The following is a 22,703-nucleotide window of genomic DNA, read 5'->3' on the forward strand; positions in this document are numbered from 1 at the left end:
CTCCACAGCTGTCACCAGGTTTTTATACCTCCAAAGAAAAGCTCAATCAGCCTACCAAACTTCACGGTTGCCACCACTGCTTCGTAAAAGTATCTTCCACAAATCCTTACCCTTTTTGAGTCGTTTGAGCTTCAGTATTATTTTTGAACCAATTCTCTGATTGCATTTAAACGAGATGCAAATCCACCCCTCACAGTGGCGTGTCCTTGCAATGTCGCGTACCAAACGCCTCGGTGTTGTTTCCTTTTCAAACTTGAAACAGTGGCATTTTAAAGCGCAGTAGAAAGTGCTGACACCGAGCTGTTGCCGAGGGTTCGATCAGCTGTTGGAATACTAATCGGTTTGAGTACGAGGAATCGGTAGTGAAATATTCGAACGATCAACTGCAACCTGGGCCAGATATGGGTTATGAAGTGATTGCAATCATTGCTTTTATGGATATATTCTGATTGAGTTTCGAGATAGTTTAGTTGCAATTATTTAAGGAACTTAGTACGTGACTCAGCGTCACGGCTATGATTTAAAACCAATCATTTGAAGCAATTTACAAGCGTCAAGATACAATAGGAGAAGGTTGCATTAAGCAGAAAAATAATCTTCTCAAGCTAGAACTTTTAAGCTAATATTACATCGAAATTTTAAAACCTTTAAGTCATGATAAAATACTCCAAAAGAAATGAAATTCTTGTTCTAAGGAAGTTCGAATTATGAAACAGATTTAAATAATGAAGGAAAATAAAGATAATTCAAATAACATGATAGTGCTTCGTGCATACATTTAGGCGCACAATATAACAATCATTAAATAATGGAATAAATAAAAAGAGTTTAATTGTGCAAAACAGTTCTTTTTATTCTTTTTAGGTCTTTAGGTCAGATCAATTTAGGTGGTATAAGCAGCAACGGCGCCGGTCTTCAAACGGCAGGATCGGGATTCAAATCCCATTCGGACCGTCCTCCCGTAGTGAGGACTGACTATCCATCTATGTGGTATCGGCAAGTATAGAAAGCCATTCGATGATCGACGTGATCTAGAAGATGGTTAACCCATGAAGAAAAATAAGTTCTTTCTATTAGTTGCTCTTCTCATCTAAATAATCGTGTCGAGCAAAACTGAAAATTGATTTTTTCGAATATTTGTTTAGTTATCATTATATCACTAAAACCTTCTAAAGTTGCATAGCTGCAGGGGTGAAGAAACCCGATAAAGAGTTTATTTCATCGTAGCAATTATACCGAAAAAAATCAAGACTTGCCACTACTTGTTAGACTAAGATTATCTACACCATCTTGCTCCCAATATCAGGACCTCCCCAAAAAGATATCGTCACAAACCATTCCACGCCCTTGAACCAGTGCACTAAAAAGCGCCACCCGTTCGATGACACATTAAATCGTGCATATGCCCGGTTAACCCTCCGGGACCATAACTTACCACTATGACGGGTCGAAAATCTATTTTTGCTCTACCACTGCGGCTAAGACAACCTTGCCCGTCTTACCGACCCGGCCGGCAGTCGTAATCCGATTTCGGTCCGACACGGTCCGGCACGTGATCTGTATATTAAATCGCGCAAAGTGCATTCATGATGTGGCAAGCGTAATCTGCCCCTACACGAGTGGACCAGTTACCAACTACTACCATTACTACCAAGCACGTTAGTTTCGCTTACGGGTATTTTATTGCTCACTTACAGGTGACAAAATGAATGATGAAGAAGAGCACCCGTGCGGACCGTGATGAGTTGGGCAGAGAGAGTTTCCGTCTAGTCCTGCCATCGAAAGAGGTGGTGGCATTCGTAGGTTATATGCGATTTTTATCGCATATAAAAGATGTATCGATCGTAGCAAGGATCATACAGCACACAAGCTTCCAACAGCAAACAGCTCCTCTTCTTCAGCTCAACAACAACACCCAAAACAAACCTCAAAATGTTCACCAAACTGGTACGTACACTAAGGAGCGTCAGAAGTACTCGTAAATCCCCGGATTCGTCAGGATACTCACACTGGGACTGTTCTTTCAGATCTGCATTGCCGCTCTGGCCATCTCGTGCGCTTCGGCCAAGCCAGGACTTTTGGCTCCGGTTGCTGCCCCGCTCGCTTATGCCGCAGGACCCGCCGTCGTCACGGCCCAGAGCTCGCAGGTTGTGGCCCGTAACTACAATGGAATTGCTCCGCTAGCTTACACCGCACCGGCCCTGGCCTATGCTGCACCGGCCGTCGCTAAGGTTGCTGCTCCGCTGGCTTATGCTGCACCGGCACCACTTGCTGCCACGTATGCTGCTGCTCCGCTAGCTGCTCCGTTGGCTGCTCCTTATGCTGCTGGATTCGCTGCTCCTTATGCTGCTGGATTCGCTGCTCCTTATGCTGCTGGGTTCGCTGCTCCGTATGCGGCGCCGTTTGCAGCCGCTGCTTATGCTGCACCATATGCCAAGGCGTACGCTAGCCCGCTGCTTGCCCGTTCGCCCTACCAGCTGTGGTAGGAACCGGGCGCCATTACTCGTTACCCGCCAACCAACAGTTCCTTAAGAACGTCAGCTTTGGTGATCGTTTCTTGTTGTTGAGTAATAAAATGTATTATAATGTTTGAAACAATTTAAAACACTGTTCATCTTGGTTTTATTTAGCTTCGTAAATTTGGATTTTTAAAGGAAAATTTATTCTTCGATTTCGAACATGTACATCAAGAGCTAGAGCAGTGCTCTAGCTCTTGAAGACATCCAAACAACGCTATGAGAGAAACAATTGTAATATAAATTGTAGGTTGTAGTTATTTAATCGAATCACCTTTTAAAAATATAACTTAAAAGACTTTTTAAAATGTAAATCTCAAGTTATTAACACTTCAATCCTAGATAACTATTCATGAAGAACTTAAGCTAGCCTAACGTCAGAATTGAATTGAAAGAAAATGGCGAGGTGTTCCACCAAACACCGGAGATATTGTACTCCTTTTTTATGACAATATTCCAATAAAACCAACCTCAAGCTTGAAAACAAACTGCAATAATGTGTATCATTTCATATCTGTTCCACTGTAATTTTTTTACTATTTCTTCCTCTTTCTTGTACACTCCCAAAAATGATCAATCTTTCCGTGATTGATGTAAGAACGTTCTTGAAATTTGATCCATCACGTTCAACTTCCCAAATTACATAATGCTGAAATACGAAAAGAATTGACTAACCGTTCGATTAAACTGGTTTTGGCTTTTATATATGTACAAGACTTGTCTAATCGTAAGTAAATACAGGTCCTCCAAAAGTTGATCTGGTTTCGTTTTCGTTAGTTCAAAGCGTACATCAAAGAAACATAAATCAAAATAGAAAATTGGAAACAAAAAAAGGAATCAATCCAACAGCCAAAATGTCAACAACAATCTAAAAACGGGAAGGAATAATCCGCACGCTCTGTGCTTTGCGTTCTGTTTTGAGACGACCTGTTGGGGTTTTTAAATAAAAGGAATGTATATTATTAAATTACATTGAATCAGCTTAGAAAAACAATATCGACATAATAAAAGTAACTACAACAATGAAATCAATTATCAGGCATCAATTAAAAAAAAAATGTCGAATCTAGACATCAAACAACTCCTCACAATAACCCCAAATTAAAGTCTCCGTTTCTTCGTAGCTATCACTCATCCGCGTATTTCTTATACCCTCGCCTTCCAGTACATGATTCCCATCACATATGTATCTCTCTCCAGAACAGAACTCGTTTTAGTTCTTCCAGATCTTCTCGGAGTTCTGAAGACCATTTCTGCACCTATCCTCTAATTCCAGAGATTCGTACTTTAGAATCTCCCTTATGTAAGAACGAGAGTATAAAAGGACCACCATTAGATACATCTTCATCATACGTCTATCAACGTGCATTGTTGTAACATCTCGGATCCAGGAGTTCTTAATCAACTACGCAACAAAATGTTCGCCAAACTGGTAGGTTTTTTAGTATCAAAATTACTGAACGATCGTCTAGAGATCATCACTAATCCGCTTACCGTACTTCGTTAGTTCATCGTAGCCCTTGCTGTCGCCTGCGCTTCGGCATATAGTGCCGTCTACCCATTGGCCTACAGTGCAGGAGTTGTGCCAACCTATGCTTATAATGCTCCAGCTGCAGCATACTCAACCTACTCTGGATCTCCGATCACCTACTCGACTTATTCCGGCACTCCAACGGCCTACAGTGCCTACAGTGCACCGGTAGTTCGAACTCCTTCCTATTACTATGGACGTACCGTCGTAGTGTAGAGTTCTATGCTTCAAATGATAACAAAACTCCCATAATTTACCCATTCGCTTATCCACAACAGTTCTGTAAAATAAAGTAATGCCATAGTCACGCAAACACTTCCGAGCACTATTGTCGTCATTGTTTTTCTTAGCCAAATTGTGTCCCAAAGCCGAACCCTTGAAGTGCCATTAATGCCAAAAGACGTAATTTACTCCTTACCCCTCTTCTTCGGCCGTTGTCCTACGACAACACGTGCAAACAGCGATCCGTCATTACGATTATGCGACCATGTTTAGCATAACCCAACGTTTCAATGCCAGCCAGCAACTCGTCCAGAGATTATGTCACAATGGAGCTTCCATTCGATTGGTTTTCGGTTCGATCGGACTTAGGATCGTGCCTGGATATGGTTGTGCTGGCCCGGCGTGGAATAGATTTGTTTTGGTACGTTTGTCGGTTCCAAATCGTGACGGTTGGGGAAGTGTGTACCGTATACTGCTGTTGGAATTTTCGCTCGAAAATCGACGTCCGGTGGCAGATGGGTAACAGCTGATTAGCGGGCGGAACGCTTTTGGGGACGTTTCTGGTGGGAAAACGCAAAACAATGGAAGACGGAGCGTGCTGTCATATAAATACTCGATATACGGGTATTATTGACTCATTACACACTAATTGACCGTTCATCCAGGAGCTAACAGCTACCGTAGTCCCGCACACACAACAAAGTCCCGATTCGAAAACAATGTTTACTAAAGTGGTAAGTAAAGAAGCGTGAATAGCGTTCTCAAGCTATTCAAACTGATAACGCGTGATCTTCTCGTTCTTCTCGATCGTTTCAGTCCATCGTTGCAGTCTGCAGCTTGCTCGCTGTAGCATTCGCCGAACCGCACGTGCTTGCTCCCGTTGGACCTGCCGTAGTGACAGCCCAAAGTTCACAGGTGTTCGCCAGAACGTACAATGGATTTGTCCCGTTCGCCGTTCCAGCTCCCGTTCCTGCTCCAATTCCCGCTCCTGCCTACCACTTCCATACGCCCGCCTTAGTCCTGTCTGCTCCCGTCCCGTCGCCCGTCTTCTACCCACAGCCCGTCGTCTACAACCCACCGACGGCCGTCCCAGTTCCGGTCCCGGTTCCTGCTGCTCCGGCTGCCGTAGTACCGACGGTGGTTGCTGCTGCACCGGCTGCGAAGCTGGTGGCCGCTGCTCCGGTGGCAAAGGTTGCAAAGCTCGTACGACCGTTCCATGCCACGTTTCGCTATCGATCGGTCGTTGCCTAACCGGTGTGTGCGTGAGTGAGTCGTTGCGCGTGTGGTGTGCTGGTGGCCCCAAAGGCAAACATGTGATTAAGTAGTGCTTAAGCTAATCAGTGACATAGACTGCAATCGAATGGCACAACTTCCTCTCGACGAAGCAAAGTGCAAAGGCAAAGCGATACGCTGTTGCTGCCAATAAATGTGTACGGTTAATCTGTATCCGCCAAAACTTACACGAGGCACTTGTTATTTTTTTACGACTATTTCTTAGGAGAATTGAGAAAGAGCTTCCTAGCGAGAATATTGTGAAGAAAAGTGTGGGGAAATATTTCCTCTTTTGCTGGTGACATCAAGCTGGTAATTTTGTAGCTAAGAACATCTAAAATAGATTTAATAATACAGCTGAGATGTGTCACACTCAAATATAAATAATCTAAAATAAATTTGAACTATGCACAAAATAATGGACTGGCATATAATCGATTTCCCATACTTCCATTCATTTATGGGAAATTTGTAAAACGACTGTGGAATTTTGCAATGGGCGCTGATTGAAAGAAGCAGTATTTACGAGAAAGTTTTCAACAAATTTTTTCGTTGAACCCGTTCAAATGTGAATAATACATGATGACTGATGACAACAACTTATTGGCATTTTACATTTTGCTATTCTACTGCTGATTACAGCTTCTAAATCCATAGCTGAGTACAAATAGCCCCAGTAGAGTTGCAATTTTTCCCTAACTAAATGCAATGTTTCACTGCAATTCAGTTCTGAATAAATTACTCGTACTCCACAACCTCACAAAAAATATAAATGCAGTACATCAAAGTTAAATTGTAATATATATTGCACAATTTCAGACAATTTTTCTATCCAATATTCAATAGCAAAAGAAGCAAGATTTTATGGAAATGCCTTGTCATTATGTTTGTATAATTTAGTCATCAAGCATCATAACGTCGTGATTCATTATAAATAAATAAAAAATAAGCATGGTATATAACGAAATGAAAATTAATTTGCGAAATAATTACTTAATAAGAAAAACTGCCACATTTGCTTGCAATGTTAAATTTATTTTCCAAACATAACCAAAATCAACTGTCGCTTATGGTGAGCTCCAGGTAGAACGAATCCTTTTACAGCAGCAACGATCCGTACGCACTGTATGGATAAGCGCTGTAAGCGTAAGGTGAAGCCGTATAAGCCGCAGCGAAAGGAGCCGCAGTGTAAGCTGCCGTCGCGAATGGAGTGGCCAGAGGAGATGCAACCGCTACGGAAGGAGCCGCAACGAGCGGGGCCGAGTAGGCCAGCGGGAATACGGGCTTGCCGTAGGCAGCAGCAACGAGCAGGCCGAAGAAGAAGATCTGCGCGAAAAAAAAAGAAAGTACTCTTAAGTTACAGAAGGTCCTGGAAACATTCTGCGCAATTGAGCCCACTTACGATTTTGGCAAACATTGTTGATTGTTTTGTATGGCTTTCGGTTGGCAGAACAACTGTACCGGCTGACGAAGAATGTCCACCGTATTTATACTCTTCTAGACTTGGCAGATGGGTAGGAGGACTCATCAATATCCTTGTCAACTGTTCCCGTAACGATTGTTTTAAAATGCAACGATTACAACGAGTTCACCAAACAGCCTTCAAACATTGCACCTGTATCAACTGTCAAAACCCACACCTAACGCATTGCAAGGACCCATTTCATCAAGGTCAGAGCGCCCGCTCTTCTTCAACGGTTGTGTAACTAACTGTACGATCGTGTACATGACACCGTTAGCATGATCACGTCCGTACAGTCGCGATTGGCGCGATTGGCCAACCACGGTACACCGTTTATTATGCGTTTATGATACCGATGAATGGTACCGATCGAAATCCTACTTCCAACATTTATATTCTCATCGTACGGCCGAATTGAATTGCGGCGGGAGTGGCATCAACACTTTCGGCTGACAGCTCCCAAGTGAAATTGAACAATAATTCCGCATGCAAACGGGATCGCTGGCTAGGGCTGTCGCCGGGTATAAAAAGCATCCTCAACGACAACGAAGACATCAGTAACTACTCAGCAATCTAACAAAGCAAGCTTTTGCCTTCCGAACATCAGTTCTCCTCAAACCCACCCAATAAGCATCATGTCTGCCAAAATTGTGGTAAGTTGCAGTTTTTAGAAACCGATGTTCTGGGACTTCCAGCGCATTCTAATCTCGATCGCATCTGCTGTTACTCCTACAGATCTGTCTGGCTGTGTGCGTGTTCGGAGCTGCTTCCGCTGGTGTTGTCCCTGTTGCGGCGCCCCTGGCTGCGGCCGGAGTTGTAGCTCCCTATGCCACCTCCTACAACGCACACACCGTCAACCATGCTGTGGCTGCACCAGTTGTTGCGGCTGCACCGGCCCTCGTTGCTGCTCCGGCTGCCCGTTTCGTAGCTCCGGCTGCTCCGGCACTGGCATATACCGCTGCTGGACTCCCAGCGTACAGTGCCTACACTGCTGCTGCCGGTCTGCCTGCCTTCAGCCCATACTCTGCGTACACCGGTCTGCCAGCACCGTACGTTTTCTAAGCTGACTCAGCACCAGAGTATTGCCAGTAACAGTCACACAATGGCTAGACTGAATGGGTTCTGACGAGACGATGTGAGTGTTCACACTGTCGCCCTCTTCCCTGTTGACTTCTGTTGTACATACATTCCTTTCCTGCTTAACTCAATTTTGTTATCAAAATAAATCACCACATCCCGTGGAAGGGATATTCCTAACCTCAACAGCTTTGCTGATGCATACTCAAGTACATCCGAATGGCATGCTCTAGAAGTCTTGGCGTATTATTATCAAATTTGCTCTTTCCTATTCACCTCACTTAGAGTACACTTAGAAGTTCTCTCGACAGTGTCTAAAGTACAACGATAATTGTCTTATCAATTTCCACTAATCTAATCGATGTAGAACACAGCAAATGAAGCCTTCTAATCGATCGCACCAATTATTCCTATTATTATAATTAAGCTTACTTCTGTTCACCAAACACCACCCAGGATGGAATCGCTGAGGCCCAACACTTATCAACCTCTAGCAGTAACGTCGTCACGCAAGACCCTACGTCTATTCGTTCGCTACAACAAGCTTACGGTCTAGTGACCCTGGTGGAAATCGAAAACTAATTCAAGCACAATCTCGATCTGTCATTTGAAGGCTGTCGGATAGTGTCAACTCATCGTGTAACAATTAAACGATGTAAGAGATTACGTGGCACACACAAACCCACATGACTTCAGCGGCGTTACATCTTAAAGGGCTTTTTGAAAAGAGTTCCTCAATTTAGGTTGTTCGTTACAGAAATTCTGAAAACTCCCATCAAGCTTAGTTACCGAGCGATTAATTCCATAAAGATGCACAATCAGCACGACCAACGATGATTGACGATGATCGTGATTGCTGATCATGTTCTACACTTTGCTCACCGATACCTTTCCTGTACAAGATTGATCCTAAAGGTTTGCACGATAAATTCACCATACATTCAACATATAAACCACGATCGTGTGGCGCATGCAATCGGGCCCAGCATCACTTCTTCAGCTGGCTGTACGGGTCAAGCCCTTTTCGCGTTGACCGTGAGATATGTTGAAGAGCTACACACTTTGGCTCAAAGCAATTGAACCGCGTGTAGTGGCATGTGAAACGAGCACCCAAGATGATCAATATTATGCTACACATTTTAACTCTCGATCATTGCCACCTTCGCTCGCTCGCCCTATTCTCCCCAAAAAAACAACCCCTCAAGGAGTTTGCCCTTTTTCGAAGCACAATGTAGTTGCCCGGTTCGAATGATAGGCGAACGATCGACGCTCACAAACCCTTTTGTAGGTCACCGAAATGCAACGGCGAACCAGTGTTCGTGTTACATCGGACAGCATGAAATTGAGTTTTTCAATTTTCTCCAACAACAACAACAACCATCCATGTGTCGCTCTTGATTCGATTGCTGGCGGTGGCCCTTATACCGGACATTTGTACAAAAAAAATGTCGTCTTTGTGGCTTTGAGTCGCCTCTACTCTCGCGTAACGAACACCGGCAGCGATCGGTTTGACCTTTAGATGCAGAACTTAATTTTCTTCTCAGATCCGACCCTCGCCCACGACGCGTGTGTGTGTATGTGATTGTTTTATGGTGGCGGAAGGGGCGGAAATAGAAGCTTAAATGTAACAGAACGTGATCGTGCGTGGTGACGAGATGATGGAGATACTAATTATCGATAATTTTGCTGAGAGCGTTCTGACTGTGAGACACTACCGGCCTGCAGTCAGTGATTCAGGTACTAATATCCTGCTTGAGTCACGGCCACTGCACTAACAGTGGTGTCTGTGTAATGAAAATAAAACAGGATATTATGGCTCTGGCCTAATCGGCAGCTATAACATTTGAAAAAGCGCCATCAATATTACAACATGAGAGCGCTCTATTTAGAAAACGTCAGGGATGTTCGAAAAAGGAATAAAGGAACTCATAACACAAAAAGCAGCTACCAACTTCAGAAGACTAGACAGATTACGCTCTAAGAGTTTGTATCAATTCACGAGTTCTTCCGCTCTATTAAAGCATAATATTTACAGTTTAAGCTATTTTTTTGTCTTGCCTTAACGACATTCAAGCTCATGCCGATTAGCTAATGGTATACTATACTTAATTATTAAGTAATTCAATTTGTCACATCAAACAGGTACGAGAATGATTCATCTAGGACACATTAATTTCATATTCCATAGGAAAGGCCTATCAACTCGGTCACCTTAACGGCTTATCTAAATAGCATGTTTATTTGAACTGCTTTATGTAAGATAAGCCGTTGAATGCATAACAATAAACCAGTTCATTCGACACGTGATTGTCCTGTTCTTGGTCCCGTCCCCTAGAAATAAACTTCAAGAACATGACGTCGGTGTACGGTTAAAAGGTATCAATAAATTTACCCTCTGATCGGTCTCTGTACATGACCGCTTCGAGCGGTTCATAGGCCGTTAAAGTCCCCTAAGACTACCAGTGCAACTCAATGACCCTTCGAAGGTCTCCAAAGAACTGTCAATAACCCATGGAAGGAGCATTGTAAAAGTAGATCCATTTTGGCTTCACTGCACAAGCTCTCGGTGAAAGAGAACCCCCACTAAACGGGTGGTGATTGCAATTGCATACGTTTAGTCACTTTAGTACTGCTTGATAATAATGCAAATCGAGTGCGCTACACGCTAGACATTCCACGCGAATATCCACCAGGTACCGGTACCGGGGGTACTGGATACTTTTTCCGTCTACTTATGCAGCAGGACGTATCGCCCGGGGGACTATTAATCAATTTTATAGCATTCTCATAAATGTTATGAAACGTGGCGTCACGGCGGCTGGTCGATTGTGATCTTCGGTGGACCAGTTTAGTACACTGCTTAGAATGCTGTATCGAATATACTGCAAATACATACACCGGACGCCCATAGCCGTTAGCACATTTGCAGAACATACTCTGTTCGCCGTTTGCCCTGCGAAACGCTCCGTCCGAGCCGCGAATATGATTTATCGACTTTGCGTCCCACTTCCAGAATCACAGGTCCTCCCCAAACCTCAGCCTTCCCTATTCTCTTTATGGTTGCGTAATTGAACCGGACGAGGACGAAGCATTAGGCGGCGGGCACCGTGCTTTGTTTCTAAAACCCATTCCAGCTGTCACAATTCCACGCGTCACCGGCCCCAGAATGGGTACGTCCTTAGTGTGTGAGTTTTTCGCACTGGAACACACAACTTCTAAGCGATAAGCATCGCACAGGCTCGCATCGCAGTTTGATTTGACATTCCACACAGCAATTATTGAGCGTCGCAAGAATTAGGAACAATTTATCATCCCTTTAATGGTAAATCCTTACCGGGCGTGATACTGGCCGCCTTTTTGGTCGCGGGTGGCGTGCCGACTCAAAGTCATTGTCACCATCAAAATCTCCGGTGGTGGGCACCGTACGCGGTAGGTCTATTTGTGGCAATCAGCGCGATGTGAGTTAATTGATAAGTAGCTGCGTGTTCTACTTTCTGCGTGAGCCTGCCTACCTGCGGACATGATTCAGCAACTTTGGGGTCACATCAAGCTTTCTTTCCGGCAACTAGTTCATCTCCTAATTCTACCGCTGTTCCAATTCTGAACAGAACGCTCCTTAAAGACAACATTCCACGGGCGATCGGAGCAAGTCACACGGACGGGCACACGAATTGCGTTGTTATAGCACAGCGATAATGTCACCCGTAAACAACACCACGAACGAGCAGGTTTATCTTTGACATGACGGGTTGCGACGGGTCGCTGTACTCTTTTGCGGCACCAGCTCACCGAGCGGACCCTTTGGCGTGCAGTGAACTAGCTTGAAGAGGTAGCGAGACGCTGGAAAAAAATAAATAAAACCCGCCCCACAACCAGGATGGACCAGCGATGGCGAAAGGGAAGGTCGAACCGGGGGTTTACACTACGGTTACGCTCGATCGGTTCCAATTTTTGTCCCTATTGGCTGCAGAGATGGAAAGGTAGGCTAGACCACCGTCGCCAGTTGCTTACGCATAGGAGACGGTTCGACTCCGTGGGGACAAACATCGGAGGGCACCGTACCGCATGAGGGCATGATCCGGTCAATTCAATGCAATGTTGCAATTTACAGTGATTAAATTTATAATAAAGTCGGGCCGTGGTCCAAGTGTGTGCGACTCGCGCTGGGCGCTGCCATGCTGCCCACTGGACGGCGGGACGGCTGTATCGAAACAACTGAAACAAAACGTTACCATTAGGATTTAATTTATCAAACCAATCGTGGTACGTCGATCGACCGGTGCTACAAATCTGTGTACGCGCGCATACATGATTGGTGACCAATCGGTAAAATGCTGACACTTGGGGCGATTTGCATTCAGCTGTCACAGTGCACTGCTGATGCACACAACTGCGTCCTTCACCATAATTAGTTTCGTATCGATCGTGACGCGTTTCGGGGCAGAGGTTTTTGCGGATTAAGAACACTTTAGAAGTAACAGAAGCATTTGTTATTTCGCGAACTGTCGAAATACGCACTGACCAGTTGTCCTCAGCAGTATCGTCGTGTCCGAAGCATTAAAACAACCACAGCAACCTACAGTTTCGCCTGATATTTGTGCTTTAAAAATCGATCGTGTAAGGCACACAACACCACTTAACGATCGCACCGTCGGTGAACGCAAGCTTTCACGAATTTATTAGGTGCGTAAATGCGTAAACGCGACGCTCTCGATCTGATTTATTGAGCTGCAAAAAGGTGACATTCACCAACGCTCATTCGTGCGGACAGGAAGTGGTTATAATTTCTGCTACTTACGCATGTGTGTTTTTGTTACACTTTTTTTCTTCTCATCGGCTGCTTCTTACGTGACCCACATAAAGCTCTGTCAGCTGCTTGGAAATACTTTGTAGCGAGGTGTTGCATTTGTTTAAAAATAAATCTATTTCTGATAAGCTTCAAACAGGTTGCTCCTTTGCTCGCTGGTTGTAGATCATGATAGCGTCATGTGTCTGCACCGTTCGGTCGAGATGCAATTAACCGGTACCAGCCCCATGTATGAATCAAATAACGAGTCAAGCGAAGATCGATCGGTCACGCGAAATAAACACGCCAACGCCAACGCCAACGGTGTGTGCCCTTTGCGATGGGTTTAGGTTCAGCTGCTGGTAGGTCCCAACCCGAGGCCACTATAGGATGGAGAAAGACAAACGTGGATAAAGTCGAATGATGCATATTCACGTAGAGCTGATACCTTTTTGGAGCACCATTAGATGTTTAAGAAAAATTAAAACAATTTTTAATGTGTAATGACACTAGTCGTTAAAAAAATCTCTTAATATGTCTTCTTCCTCTTGGCCTTCCTTGACGACCTTCTAAGGTCACGCAGTTGGATAGTCAGTTCTTACTACGAGGGAACGGTCGGGATGCGATTAGAACCCTGGTCCTACTGTGTGAAGACCGCGGTTCATACTGAAAATTTAATAAATATAAAATCACATCGGTGAAACTACTGCTCTGGTCCTACCTCTTGAAGAGCGGATCGGCCAGGAGAGTGAAAATTTTCCATTTTTTTTTTTTCAAATAGAAAAACTATAAAATATAAACTGAAAACTTATTATAAAAACATTGGTTGTATAGTAATTAATGTTGTAATAAATGTTTAGAACCATGATATAATTAGAAAAGAAAATTATGTTTTTGAACTATTCTCCTAAACGATTGAAACTTTAAATGCTATGTTTGCATGATGCCCTCATGATGATGATTTCTGATACTCGGCCAATTATTAGTATTTGGTGTATGGTATTTTTCCTAAGCAATATACCAAATCATTTGAAAGAATCCATTATCTACAACGCACCGTAATGTATCAACATAAAAATTCATGAATTAAAATGAAAATTTAGCATGGTATTTTCAACATATAAAAATCGTAAAGCTTCTCTAGACAGAAGACACCAACAATTTTTTTTCTTTCATGATTTCTGTGATTACTTATATTTGTCCCTAAACGGATAATTTGTTCTTGTCGCCACCCCATAGTGCGCTGCTGTTGAGAGGCTTCCTTTCGGCATGTAAATACTAACTACCACAGGAAACACGACACAGAACGAGCAGCAGTAGCGGCAGCATATGTTTCTCCATCGCTTCTCAGCCAGTAGTTCCCGGAGTGAGTGGAGTTCCTTCTTCGAAACGATTGATTCCAAGCGAACAGCAATAGTAAATCGCGCAGTAACGCTTCGTTGAACGTGTAATTATTTAATCAGCATCAAAATAGGAAAATTGTCGATAATTACGTTACTGCCCGCTGGCAACCGTTGGCAATGGTGAAGGTGTTCGTATATTTCTAATGCACACTTCTCGGTACAGAAAACCGAAAAAAAAACGGATCGCCATCGGAACGCCTACCAACGAAGAGAACGGTTTTTGGAATTCGTCCAAAACAACCCCAATACCATGCAGGTCTTTGTGTCTTCTGAACTCGTCATCGAAATACACGCACGTGTGTCTATTTAACGACAATCCACCGTGCACCGATTTGAACCGATTCATCCAGCCAACACTCCTTCAACAGAGCAGTTGGAATGAAAATAAAACTGTCTCAAGGCCGAACAACACACACGTACAGTGCGATTACCGAGCCGAGACGCTTATACTTAACGCGCCTTTTCTTATGCTTAACACTCATATCATTTGTCTTAGCCCAAAGTGGGCATAAAATGGACAAGGTTCCGGTTATGATTTCCATGCACTGTGCAAATGATGTTGCTACTTTAAGTTTTTTTCGGATCCGGCTCGGTACGACCAACCGTTTTTTCTCCATAAGATGCGTTTTCGCAATCATCGTCTCATTGTCGCCTTCGGACAATTGGATTTAAGCCGAGCAGCAAAATGCTTGTGCTGCATTGGCAAAACTCTGGGGCTGCAACTGTGGCTTTGGCTGTATCCTCGTGCAAGTAAATCGTTATTCATAAAACCGAGCAGTTTCGTGGCGTGAAAACTGTTTTGCCGCATGTCAACGAGGTTTTTCTTCGCTTAGCGAGCCGAACCATCATCACCAGGTTGCATCAGGTCACGATTGTCTGCGAGCCGGCGTCGTACGCTCGTGGCAAGGGATGAAGTCACTGCCTTCGTGCAGACTGCTTAGGCAAATGGGGCTCACAATGTGTCATTATTTTAAGTGAACTTATAGATGTGTTTATTACGTGCAATCGTGGTCCGTCTGGTGGTGGGCCATTGATCGACTTGGCAACGCAATGGTCGCATTGTCGAAAAAGAAGCATTTGACATACCACAAAAGTCTGTTTTCTAAATAGGAGGACACTGCTGCTGCTGCTGCTCCTCCTACCAAGTTAGGACTTGCCTTGAATTGTGCAACGAAGACACATAAAACATTCGCTTACTTGTTGTGTTAATGGAAAAGACTGACACTTTCCCTAACAATATGTCTTCGTGGTACGCAAAGCATTACTTTGTTCCTTGAACGAATCATACAGTAATTCTCACTCGCCACTTGCCTGACATTTGATAGTGGCCATTTTTCATTTCTCTCGCAGACAAAAAGAAGTTGCAAATTGCCATGCTGAGCATCAGTTACGAAACATCCATTATGGTCTGCAAGTGCCATTTTATTCCAGCCAGTAATATACACCTACATTTTATCAGATTAACAATCGCCGACACCACCGCCACCAAGGTTACCTAGCCAACGATCCGCAATAAAAATTGTCTCAAAAGTTGTAAACAATCATTTCACCAGTTCAAAGATCACCTCCTGTAAATGGTTTGGGGCAAGCAAAAAAAACCACTCAACCATATTCCTGCTGACATTTTTAACTATAAACTACAAGGCTTCTGGACAAACTTGATGCCCCGTAGCACGGTTAATCCCTGTTTCCATTTTGTTCTACAAGACCCGTATTAAATCGGGCTTATTTACTTCAATAAAAAAACAATCCGCAATCATCCCCTTTCAGATCATTTGCCATTCTCTACAGCACAACAGCAACAACAGAATAAAGTTCAGCATAATATATCCATTGCTGTACGGGATTTATGCGTCCTGTGGCTCGTTGTTGATTTATCGACGTCGAAATGCTCCAGATTCGACACCAGATTTGACATTTTGTACATTACCTTCGTCAGGCGGGTTCGTCGCTTTATCGCCCGTTGAAGTCTTTCGTCGATTCGTTACCTGCACTAAGCAGCTAAGGCTCGGAAAACAACAACAGATGGATCACATTCGCTACCGATCGCCGATCGGTTCGGTTAGCAACAACGGTCCTGACGGTAGTGTAAATCAACTTGACCCATATTCTACACCATGCTCCACTACGCGCATGTACCGACTGCACAGCACACAGCCACATCTCATCTGTATCAATTAAAGCCGAGCTTATTTATCGCATTGTCAGCCGGGTACGTACCAACATTGTCCCTGTGTAATTGCTTCCAGCTCACCTCATCAGGTTCGCCCGAGCTACCGCAACCACTGTCTAATGTCTGGTTCCCCCGGGGTTACCGCACCACAACCCACCCTTAAGACGTCCGTTACGTAACAGGGGTCCCACTTGTCCATTCTCGACCACGGCACGACCGGACCCAAGGGTTGGGTTGGAGTTGAGCAGGCAAACGGCATAGAAATGCCAACACGTCTTACACCATCCAGCTTCAGCTGCTCTAGTTCGTATTCTGCGTGAGAGTTCGTGATCCCTGGTCACAAACCACGCTTGCCAAAGTGTCTCTGTCGTGGCACAGGCGTCTCCGATAACACATCATGTTCGTACACGCATTTACGGGGCGGGGTGTGATAAATATGTCGTGGAAAACCTGCCGCTTGGAAGAAAAGTCTACCACCGTCACGTACGCACTGCGAGTCCCCAACACCTAGACCTAGATATTGCCCGGCGGTTCTCCTGCTGTGGATTGATTTATCTTCCACCCTCCCTCACAGTCTGCACGGTTTCGAGCAGTTCACACACTGCTCGAATGTGAATCAACTTTCCTTTCAACCTTCCAGGTCGGGGTAAGAGCAGCGATCGGGGGCCGTTCCACTGACCGACAGACCTACCAACCTGTCGACCCGGCAATCGAATGCACCGAAAGCCCTTTTGCTTTCATTGCACGCGGACCACGCGTTCGTTCGTTCGAAACCCCCGGTCCGGCCATTGCATTACAATCCGGCCGCAGCAGTACCGCAGGGCTTCATTCAGACAGACAGACCACATCCAACTCAAACTGCTGCCTGCTTTAAATTGTGGCATGACAACGAATTGATTAGTGTTTGACGATTGGACGCAGGGCGCGGGATGAAAATGAAGACAGGCTGAGCGTACGGTGATGGTGAATAGTTTTCACTTTATCACATTAATTATACTCAACTGTTCGTTAGGGCATAGCTGCCCTTTTTTGGGGGGTGGCCCTCAACTACGGGCAACACGAAGAAAAATATCCACAAGATGTGAGGAAAGTGCTGGCACACCGGTGGACAAGCCTTCATTATCCAATCGCGTAGCTGTTTTCTGGTGTGATTACTTTGCACGACTCATTTCGATAATGCAACTTAACCTTAATGATCGTGCTGCGGGTGTAGGGTTTTCATCGGGACAAGTTGTGCAGAGCTGGATCGTTTAACCTCTGCAATGACATACGATACAAAACCATTCTAGAGTTGCCGCTCTGAAGGTGCCCGAACTGATCTAAAGACATTCCAGCATCTCGAAAGCGAAAACACCGGTGAGCAAAGTAATGGAACAATTATCATCGATTGTGACGCTATATTTGTACTTTCCACGTGGCTCCTGGCTATCGATCACTAAATATCGACAACTTAGCGAGTAGAACAGTCCACAGTCCCTGATCTGCCACTCGCTGCTTATCTCGCTCTTCCTATCTCGTCTCGTGCGCGGCAAACGCGTCGATCATAATCACGCTTAAGTAGTGACTTGACTTTGATTCGACATGTTGTCATTCTGATCAGTCATTTGCAGCAGCTAGATAATGGATGCAATTAATTCAACACTAAATAGCCCACCGGATCTCTCGAAGCTCACTGACAGCGCACTGACAATGTGTTCTAGTTAGTAATGCTTGAATCACACGCAGCTACACGCAAGTTGGATTTGATCTGAGGGTGATAGGTTCGAAGGTTCTCGCGCCACAGCTTCAGGGAGCACATTCTAATTGATCAGCGTGCTTTTATCGCGTAATTTTAATAGATATTTTTAGCACATTTGTCTAAGAGTTAACTAATTTCTAGTCAAGAGTTTGAAGCAAAGCAGTTCGACATTCTAGATCTTAATACCAGGAACTTGTATGACAATGTATTCTTTTCCCTTTTAAAACCAGCGATGTGGTAATAAAACTCCAGAAGGCAACATGCAACCGTTTACCGCACACGTTCGATACACGTCCGACAAGACTTATGATGCCAAGACTTTAGCTTTCCGTTGGAGCGATTGGTACATTTTTACGACCCCATAACAAGCACCCACCGCAGATGCAGGTAATCAGGAACTAACATCTTACTCCGGCCTGCTAGGCAACCGTCCAGGTCTTGATCCCGGACCTGCTACCACTAAATGCTTCAACAAACGGAACCTCGGCAAATAACAACGGCCCCACAGTGATCTATTCCGCACAACTTGTACCATCCGACGACCTTCGCTGACATTGAAATCATAAATCAGAGCACAAAGGCGAAGGCGAATAGTGGCGCGAGAGCTTTATGGTTATCCCATGGCTATTGCTTACCACCAAACAACCGAAAGCCCCAAGGAGAATTCATTGCCCGCGATCTGATTCCGTTTCGCTGACGCAGTGATCTGGATGTGCCCGACCATCGATTGTCGTGCATTGGGGGTTACTTTTGCGCACCTGGTGCATAATTGTCGATGCAAATTGCACCGCGTCTCGTTCGCTCAATCGTTCCATCAGGCGGACAATCGATCCCGTGCTCGCGTCCAACTGCGAGGTTAGCACCGGCGGGGAAGCTTTTAGAATCAGCTGCCGCGTTAGAAATCAATTCACACAGGTTGCCCCGGCCAGCGCGCGCCCGTTCAACCGCGGCTCGAGGGAGACACTTTCAATTTCGATGGAGGAATTAATTACAGCCGTAACAATCATTGCTATGTTCGGCTGGGCCGCGCGATCGCACTCGATAGGTTCAATCGTGCTTGATCTTCGTGTGAAAAATGCACCATTGACACACGGCGAATAGGCAGTCCAACGGCGGCTCCTTGAACGTTTGCTACCCGTGCCGCCCAATGAAAGGGGCGAAGGGTGGTCGAGGGCCTTAGTCGACCACAACATGGCTGCAGGACGACAGCAAAATTACACAATCTCCCGGCCCGGGTCCATCTCCGAGCTCAATCCGAGCAAGAATCATTCCACGAATTTTTCCAACCATTTAGTCGCGTACAAGAAGCCGTGCGATTGGTGCCCCGGATACGGACCAGCTGGCTGTGTGTGCTTGGAGTGAATCGATTTGGGGTGACATGGAGTATTTGTAGAGGAGACAGAAAAAAAAGACTCAGTCACTCATAAGACCACACAACCGAATCCTAATGCTAGCAGTTTATGGAATGTTTATGTCTTCGCATGGTGACCGAAGCGTCCGTTTAAAGACATCCGTCCGTGCCGGTCTTGTTGGGTCTTGATGGCGCAATGGGCGCAAACACTCGGTGGCTGGCGCCGGTGTCGATAAAACATTGCACATTTACGAGTGCGTGCATTCTTCGGATGCATCTCGAGACGATCGATCTCGTGTGGCGAGCAAATGCTTCTCGAGTGTATCATTTGTGAGTGGGCCAAGTGTTATGGATTTATTTTAAACGTTTCCCTCTAAAAATTCCCTTCGATTAAGGAGTTGCATAACATTTTGCAGTCAGTGTCGATTGTGAATAGCTTTAGTTGGATCGAACTGCTTGGCATTGGGAAGAGGAGTTTTGAGATAAACAAGGAAAAATGCCCATAAAGATCAACTGGAAAGAAGTCGATACAGTCTAACAGATTCTAACTGTAGAATAAAATGTTTCCCTTCATCCTGAACCCAGATAGGATTTTCTTCTTGGCTTAACGACCTAGTACGTCTCGCCGGCCATCAAATGACCTACAAGACTTCTTGATACTACATAGTTGGAAAATCAATCCTCTCTACGGGAGAATACTTCTCGCAATTGTCTCGCTCAAAGGATCTTTCCATCTTTTATTGCAAAAGTTTTCAATTTTTTTTGTAAAAAAATATCAAGAGTATTCTTTCAGAAAATCGTAATTAATTATTTCGAGTTGATTAACTGCATCTCTATTCTCTTCCATATATCAATGCAAGACTCAACCGCATTTCAACCATTACATCTTTCTAGCTAATGTCCAATCACATTCGTTTCGATACTGCAAACGAACATGGTTGAATACATCATTTGCTTCTAGCGTGCACCTTGCAACTCGAAAACCCGCAAAGTGAACGCCTTTATTGGAATCTAATGATGGCTAATATCACCAGCTGAGCTCAGCATTTGGCTCCACGCTAGGCTCCAATGATTCATTCGCCCTGCCTAGCCTTGATTGCGTCCTAGCGGTTCCCTCCCATCGTGGGAAACGAGTGCAAAAATGTCAACTTCATCACGACTTCCTCAAAGCCATTACACGCTGGGACAGCTTCTTTACAGCTCCTTTTACACTTTTTAAAAACCACATACATACTCTATGTTCACCACCACCGGGAAATGTGTGGCCCGGGGAACGTATTCACGGAAGCACATTTTTATAAAACAATTTTCGAATCGTTAAGAACAACTCTGCTCGTTCGAAATTACTTTGAACAGGAATCCCAAAGACTCCTCAAAAACACATGAATGATTTCACATAATCTCGAAGCCGTCAATGAATCGATCGAGCGCAGGTACGCACCATACGATCGTACTCAAGTGAACCTCCCATGCCACTAGCCGGGCGACACTAAGAGGTTAAATCAATGGCAATCTGCTCAGCGCCGGTCGTATCCTCCGCACGCTCCGATCGTACACCGAGCGAATGAGAAGGGGTTCGACATCTACCGGGCCACCTTTCGTCGGGTTTCCATCGTGTCGTGCTGCTGCTTCGATGCTATCGTCAGTTTCTCGGCAGCTTGGACATTGGGACGTTTCTTTTTATTTTTTCTCGCGGCTCTTTACTTCACCTACCTTTGATTCGGCTTCAGCAGAACGCTAAGACTTCGGGTCGGGTCACTATCAAAATACTCCCCACTAGCAGCAACGTTGGAGACAATCCCTTCAGCAATTGCCACTGAAAAGATGGATTAGGCGAACCGCGGGACCGAGGCTGGAGACGCGTGCCAGATGTACGTGTGTGTAAACAATCGAAAACACCAACCAAAGACCTGCGAACGTGTGTGCAGGCACACGCGAACGTTCGGTACTACTAATGCACTTACAAACCGCGTTCGGTGCGCGGAAAAGAGTCGGCGGATTGTGAGAACCCTGGCGGTGAGTGAGTGAGACTGTTGGCGATGAGGTATCAATTCTTGAGTGTGGCAGACCGAACAACCGACCAGGCGCCTCGGATTCTGAAGCCGTAGCCAGCCGGGGCAACTAAACGGTTCCACTATAAATAGTCAGGATCGGCAGCCAGAAAAGCATTCCAGTTCCACGCCTCAACAGTGCAACAAACAGCTTCTCAAAGCCTTACGAACTTCTTCGTTCTACCACCAAAAACCCAAACTCATTCAAAATGTTCAAGCTTGTAAGTGGTGTCCTTTCTGGGTGGTGCCTTGTGCTTCAAGTGCTCAGTGCTCAGTGTGTCCTAACGGTGCGTCCTTTGTTTTTTTTTTTTTTTTTGTTTCTTCTGTAACTCCAGCTGGCTCTGCCCCTGTTCTTCGCCGCCGTCTCGGCTGGATACCTCGGCTCTCCGCTGGCTTACTCTGCCCCGGCTTACGCTCATGCCCCGCTGGCCGCAGCCTACCACGCCCCGCTCGCCTACCACGCACCAGTCGTGAAGACCGTCGCTGCCCCAGTTGCCTACGCCGCCCCGGCCTACCATGCTGCCCCGATCGTTAAGGCTGTTGCCCCAGTTGCCACCAGCTACGCCAACACCTACAAGGTAAACGAACAGATTACCGAAATCGCACGAAAAAAAAAACATTCCCTTTCGGATGTTTGGTCGGGTTCGTCGCTTGAAGTCTTTTGTATCGAAGCTTTAATCGGTGTTCTTCTATACTATTCTCACAGGTTTCCGTGAAGGCTCCGGTTGCCTACGCCGCCCCAGCCGTTGTGTCGCACGCTCCGGTCGCTTACGCCGCCCCGGCCTACGCCGCCCCAGCTTACGCTCATGCCGCCCCTCTGGCCTACGCTCACGGATACTACCACTAAGCGCTAGTTAGATCCGGGAACGCACCGGGAAATGGATGGACGCCACCCGGCTGGGAACGGGACTGTCCGGTACACCGGCTTGCACCACCGCCTGATCCAGCAGCGATTGTTCGCGGTCGGTGTGTCGCTGCGGTGCTAGACGGTGCCAACCCTTACGGGCCTCTCCCATTCGCTCCTCTTGCCATTAGGTTAAACGAATTCACATTCCGTCCCAGGCGAAACCAACATCTATCAAGAGCAATAGCTGAAAATTGAACGCCGAGAATGGTAGTTG

At 45.4% G+C, this 22,703-nt stretch overlaps 5 protein-coding genes across 5 annotated transcripts in view; all 5 read left to right on the forward strand.

Moving 5' to 3' along the window:
• LOC126562737 (F-actin-capping protein subunit alpha) overlaps positions 1 to 22,703 on the forward strand; it is a 172,348-nt gene that overhangs the window by 79,387 nt on the left and 70,258 nt on the right. The gene's annotated exons all lie outside the window — the stretch shown is intronic.
• LOC126561752 (nucleosome-remodeling factor subunit NURF301-like) overlaps positions 1 to 22,703 on the forward strand; it is a 135,885-nt gene that overhangs the window by 8,708 nt on the left and 104,474 nt on the right. The window lies entirely within an intron of this gene.
• Positions 1 to 22,703, forward strand: part of LOC126563419 (40S ribosomal protein S27) — a 262,225-nt gene that overhangs the window by 5,277 nt on the left and 234,245 nt on the right. The gene's annotated exons all lie outside the window — the stretch shown is intronic.
• On the forward strand, positions 1,933 to 22,429 carry LOC126565944 (cuticle protein 16.5-like). The gene is made up of 7 exons (XM_050223144.1): positions 1,933 to 1,947; positions 2,028 to 2,360; positions 7,513 to 7,516; positions 7,818 to 8,052; positions 12,051 to 12,060; positions 21,918 to 22,160; positions 22,289 to 22,429. Exons 1-7 carry the CDS (start codon positions 1,933 to 1,935, stop codon positions 22,427 to 22,429), a joined length of 981 nt encoding a protein of 326 aa, XP_050079101.1.
• LOC126563244 (cyclin-dependent kinase inhibitor 1C-like) lies at positions 3,934 to 5,520 on the forward strand. Its single transcript, XM_050219873.1, has 2 exons — positions 3,934 to 3,948; positions 5,086 to 5,520. Exons 1-2 carry the CDS (start codon positions 3,934 to 3,936, stop codon positions 5,518 to 5,520), a joined length of 450 nt encoding a protein of 149 aa, XP_050075830.1.

This window comes from Anopheles maculipalpis, chromosome 3RL (genome assembly GCF_943734695.1).
Source record: "Anopheles maculipalpis chromosome 3RL, idAnoMacuDA_375_x, whole genome shotgun sequence".
Taxonomy (NCBI): Eukaryota; Metazoa; Arthropoda; class Insecta; order Diptera; family Culicidae; genus Anopheles; species Anopheles maculipalpis.

Coding starts and splice junctions, on each gene's coding strand:
- LOC126565944 (XM_050223144.1), top strand. Junction 22,161..22,288: donor GCTACGCCAACACCTACAAG/GTAAACGAACAG, acceptor CTATTCTCACAG/GTTTCCGTGAAGGCTCCGGT.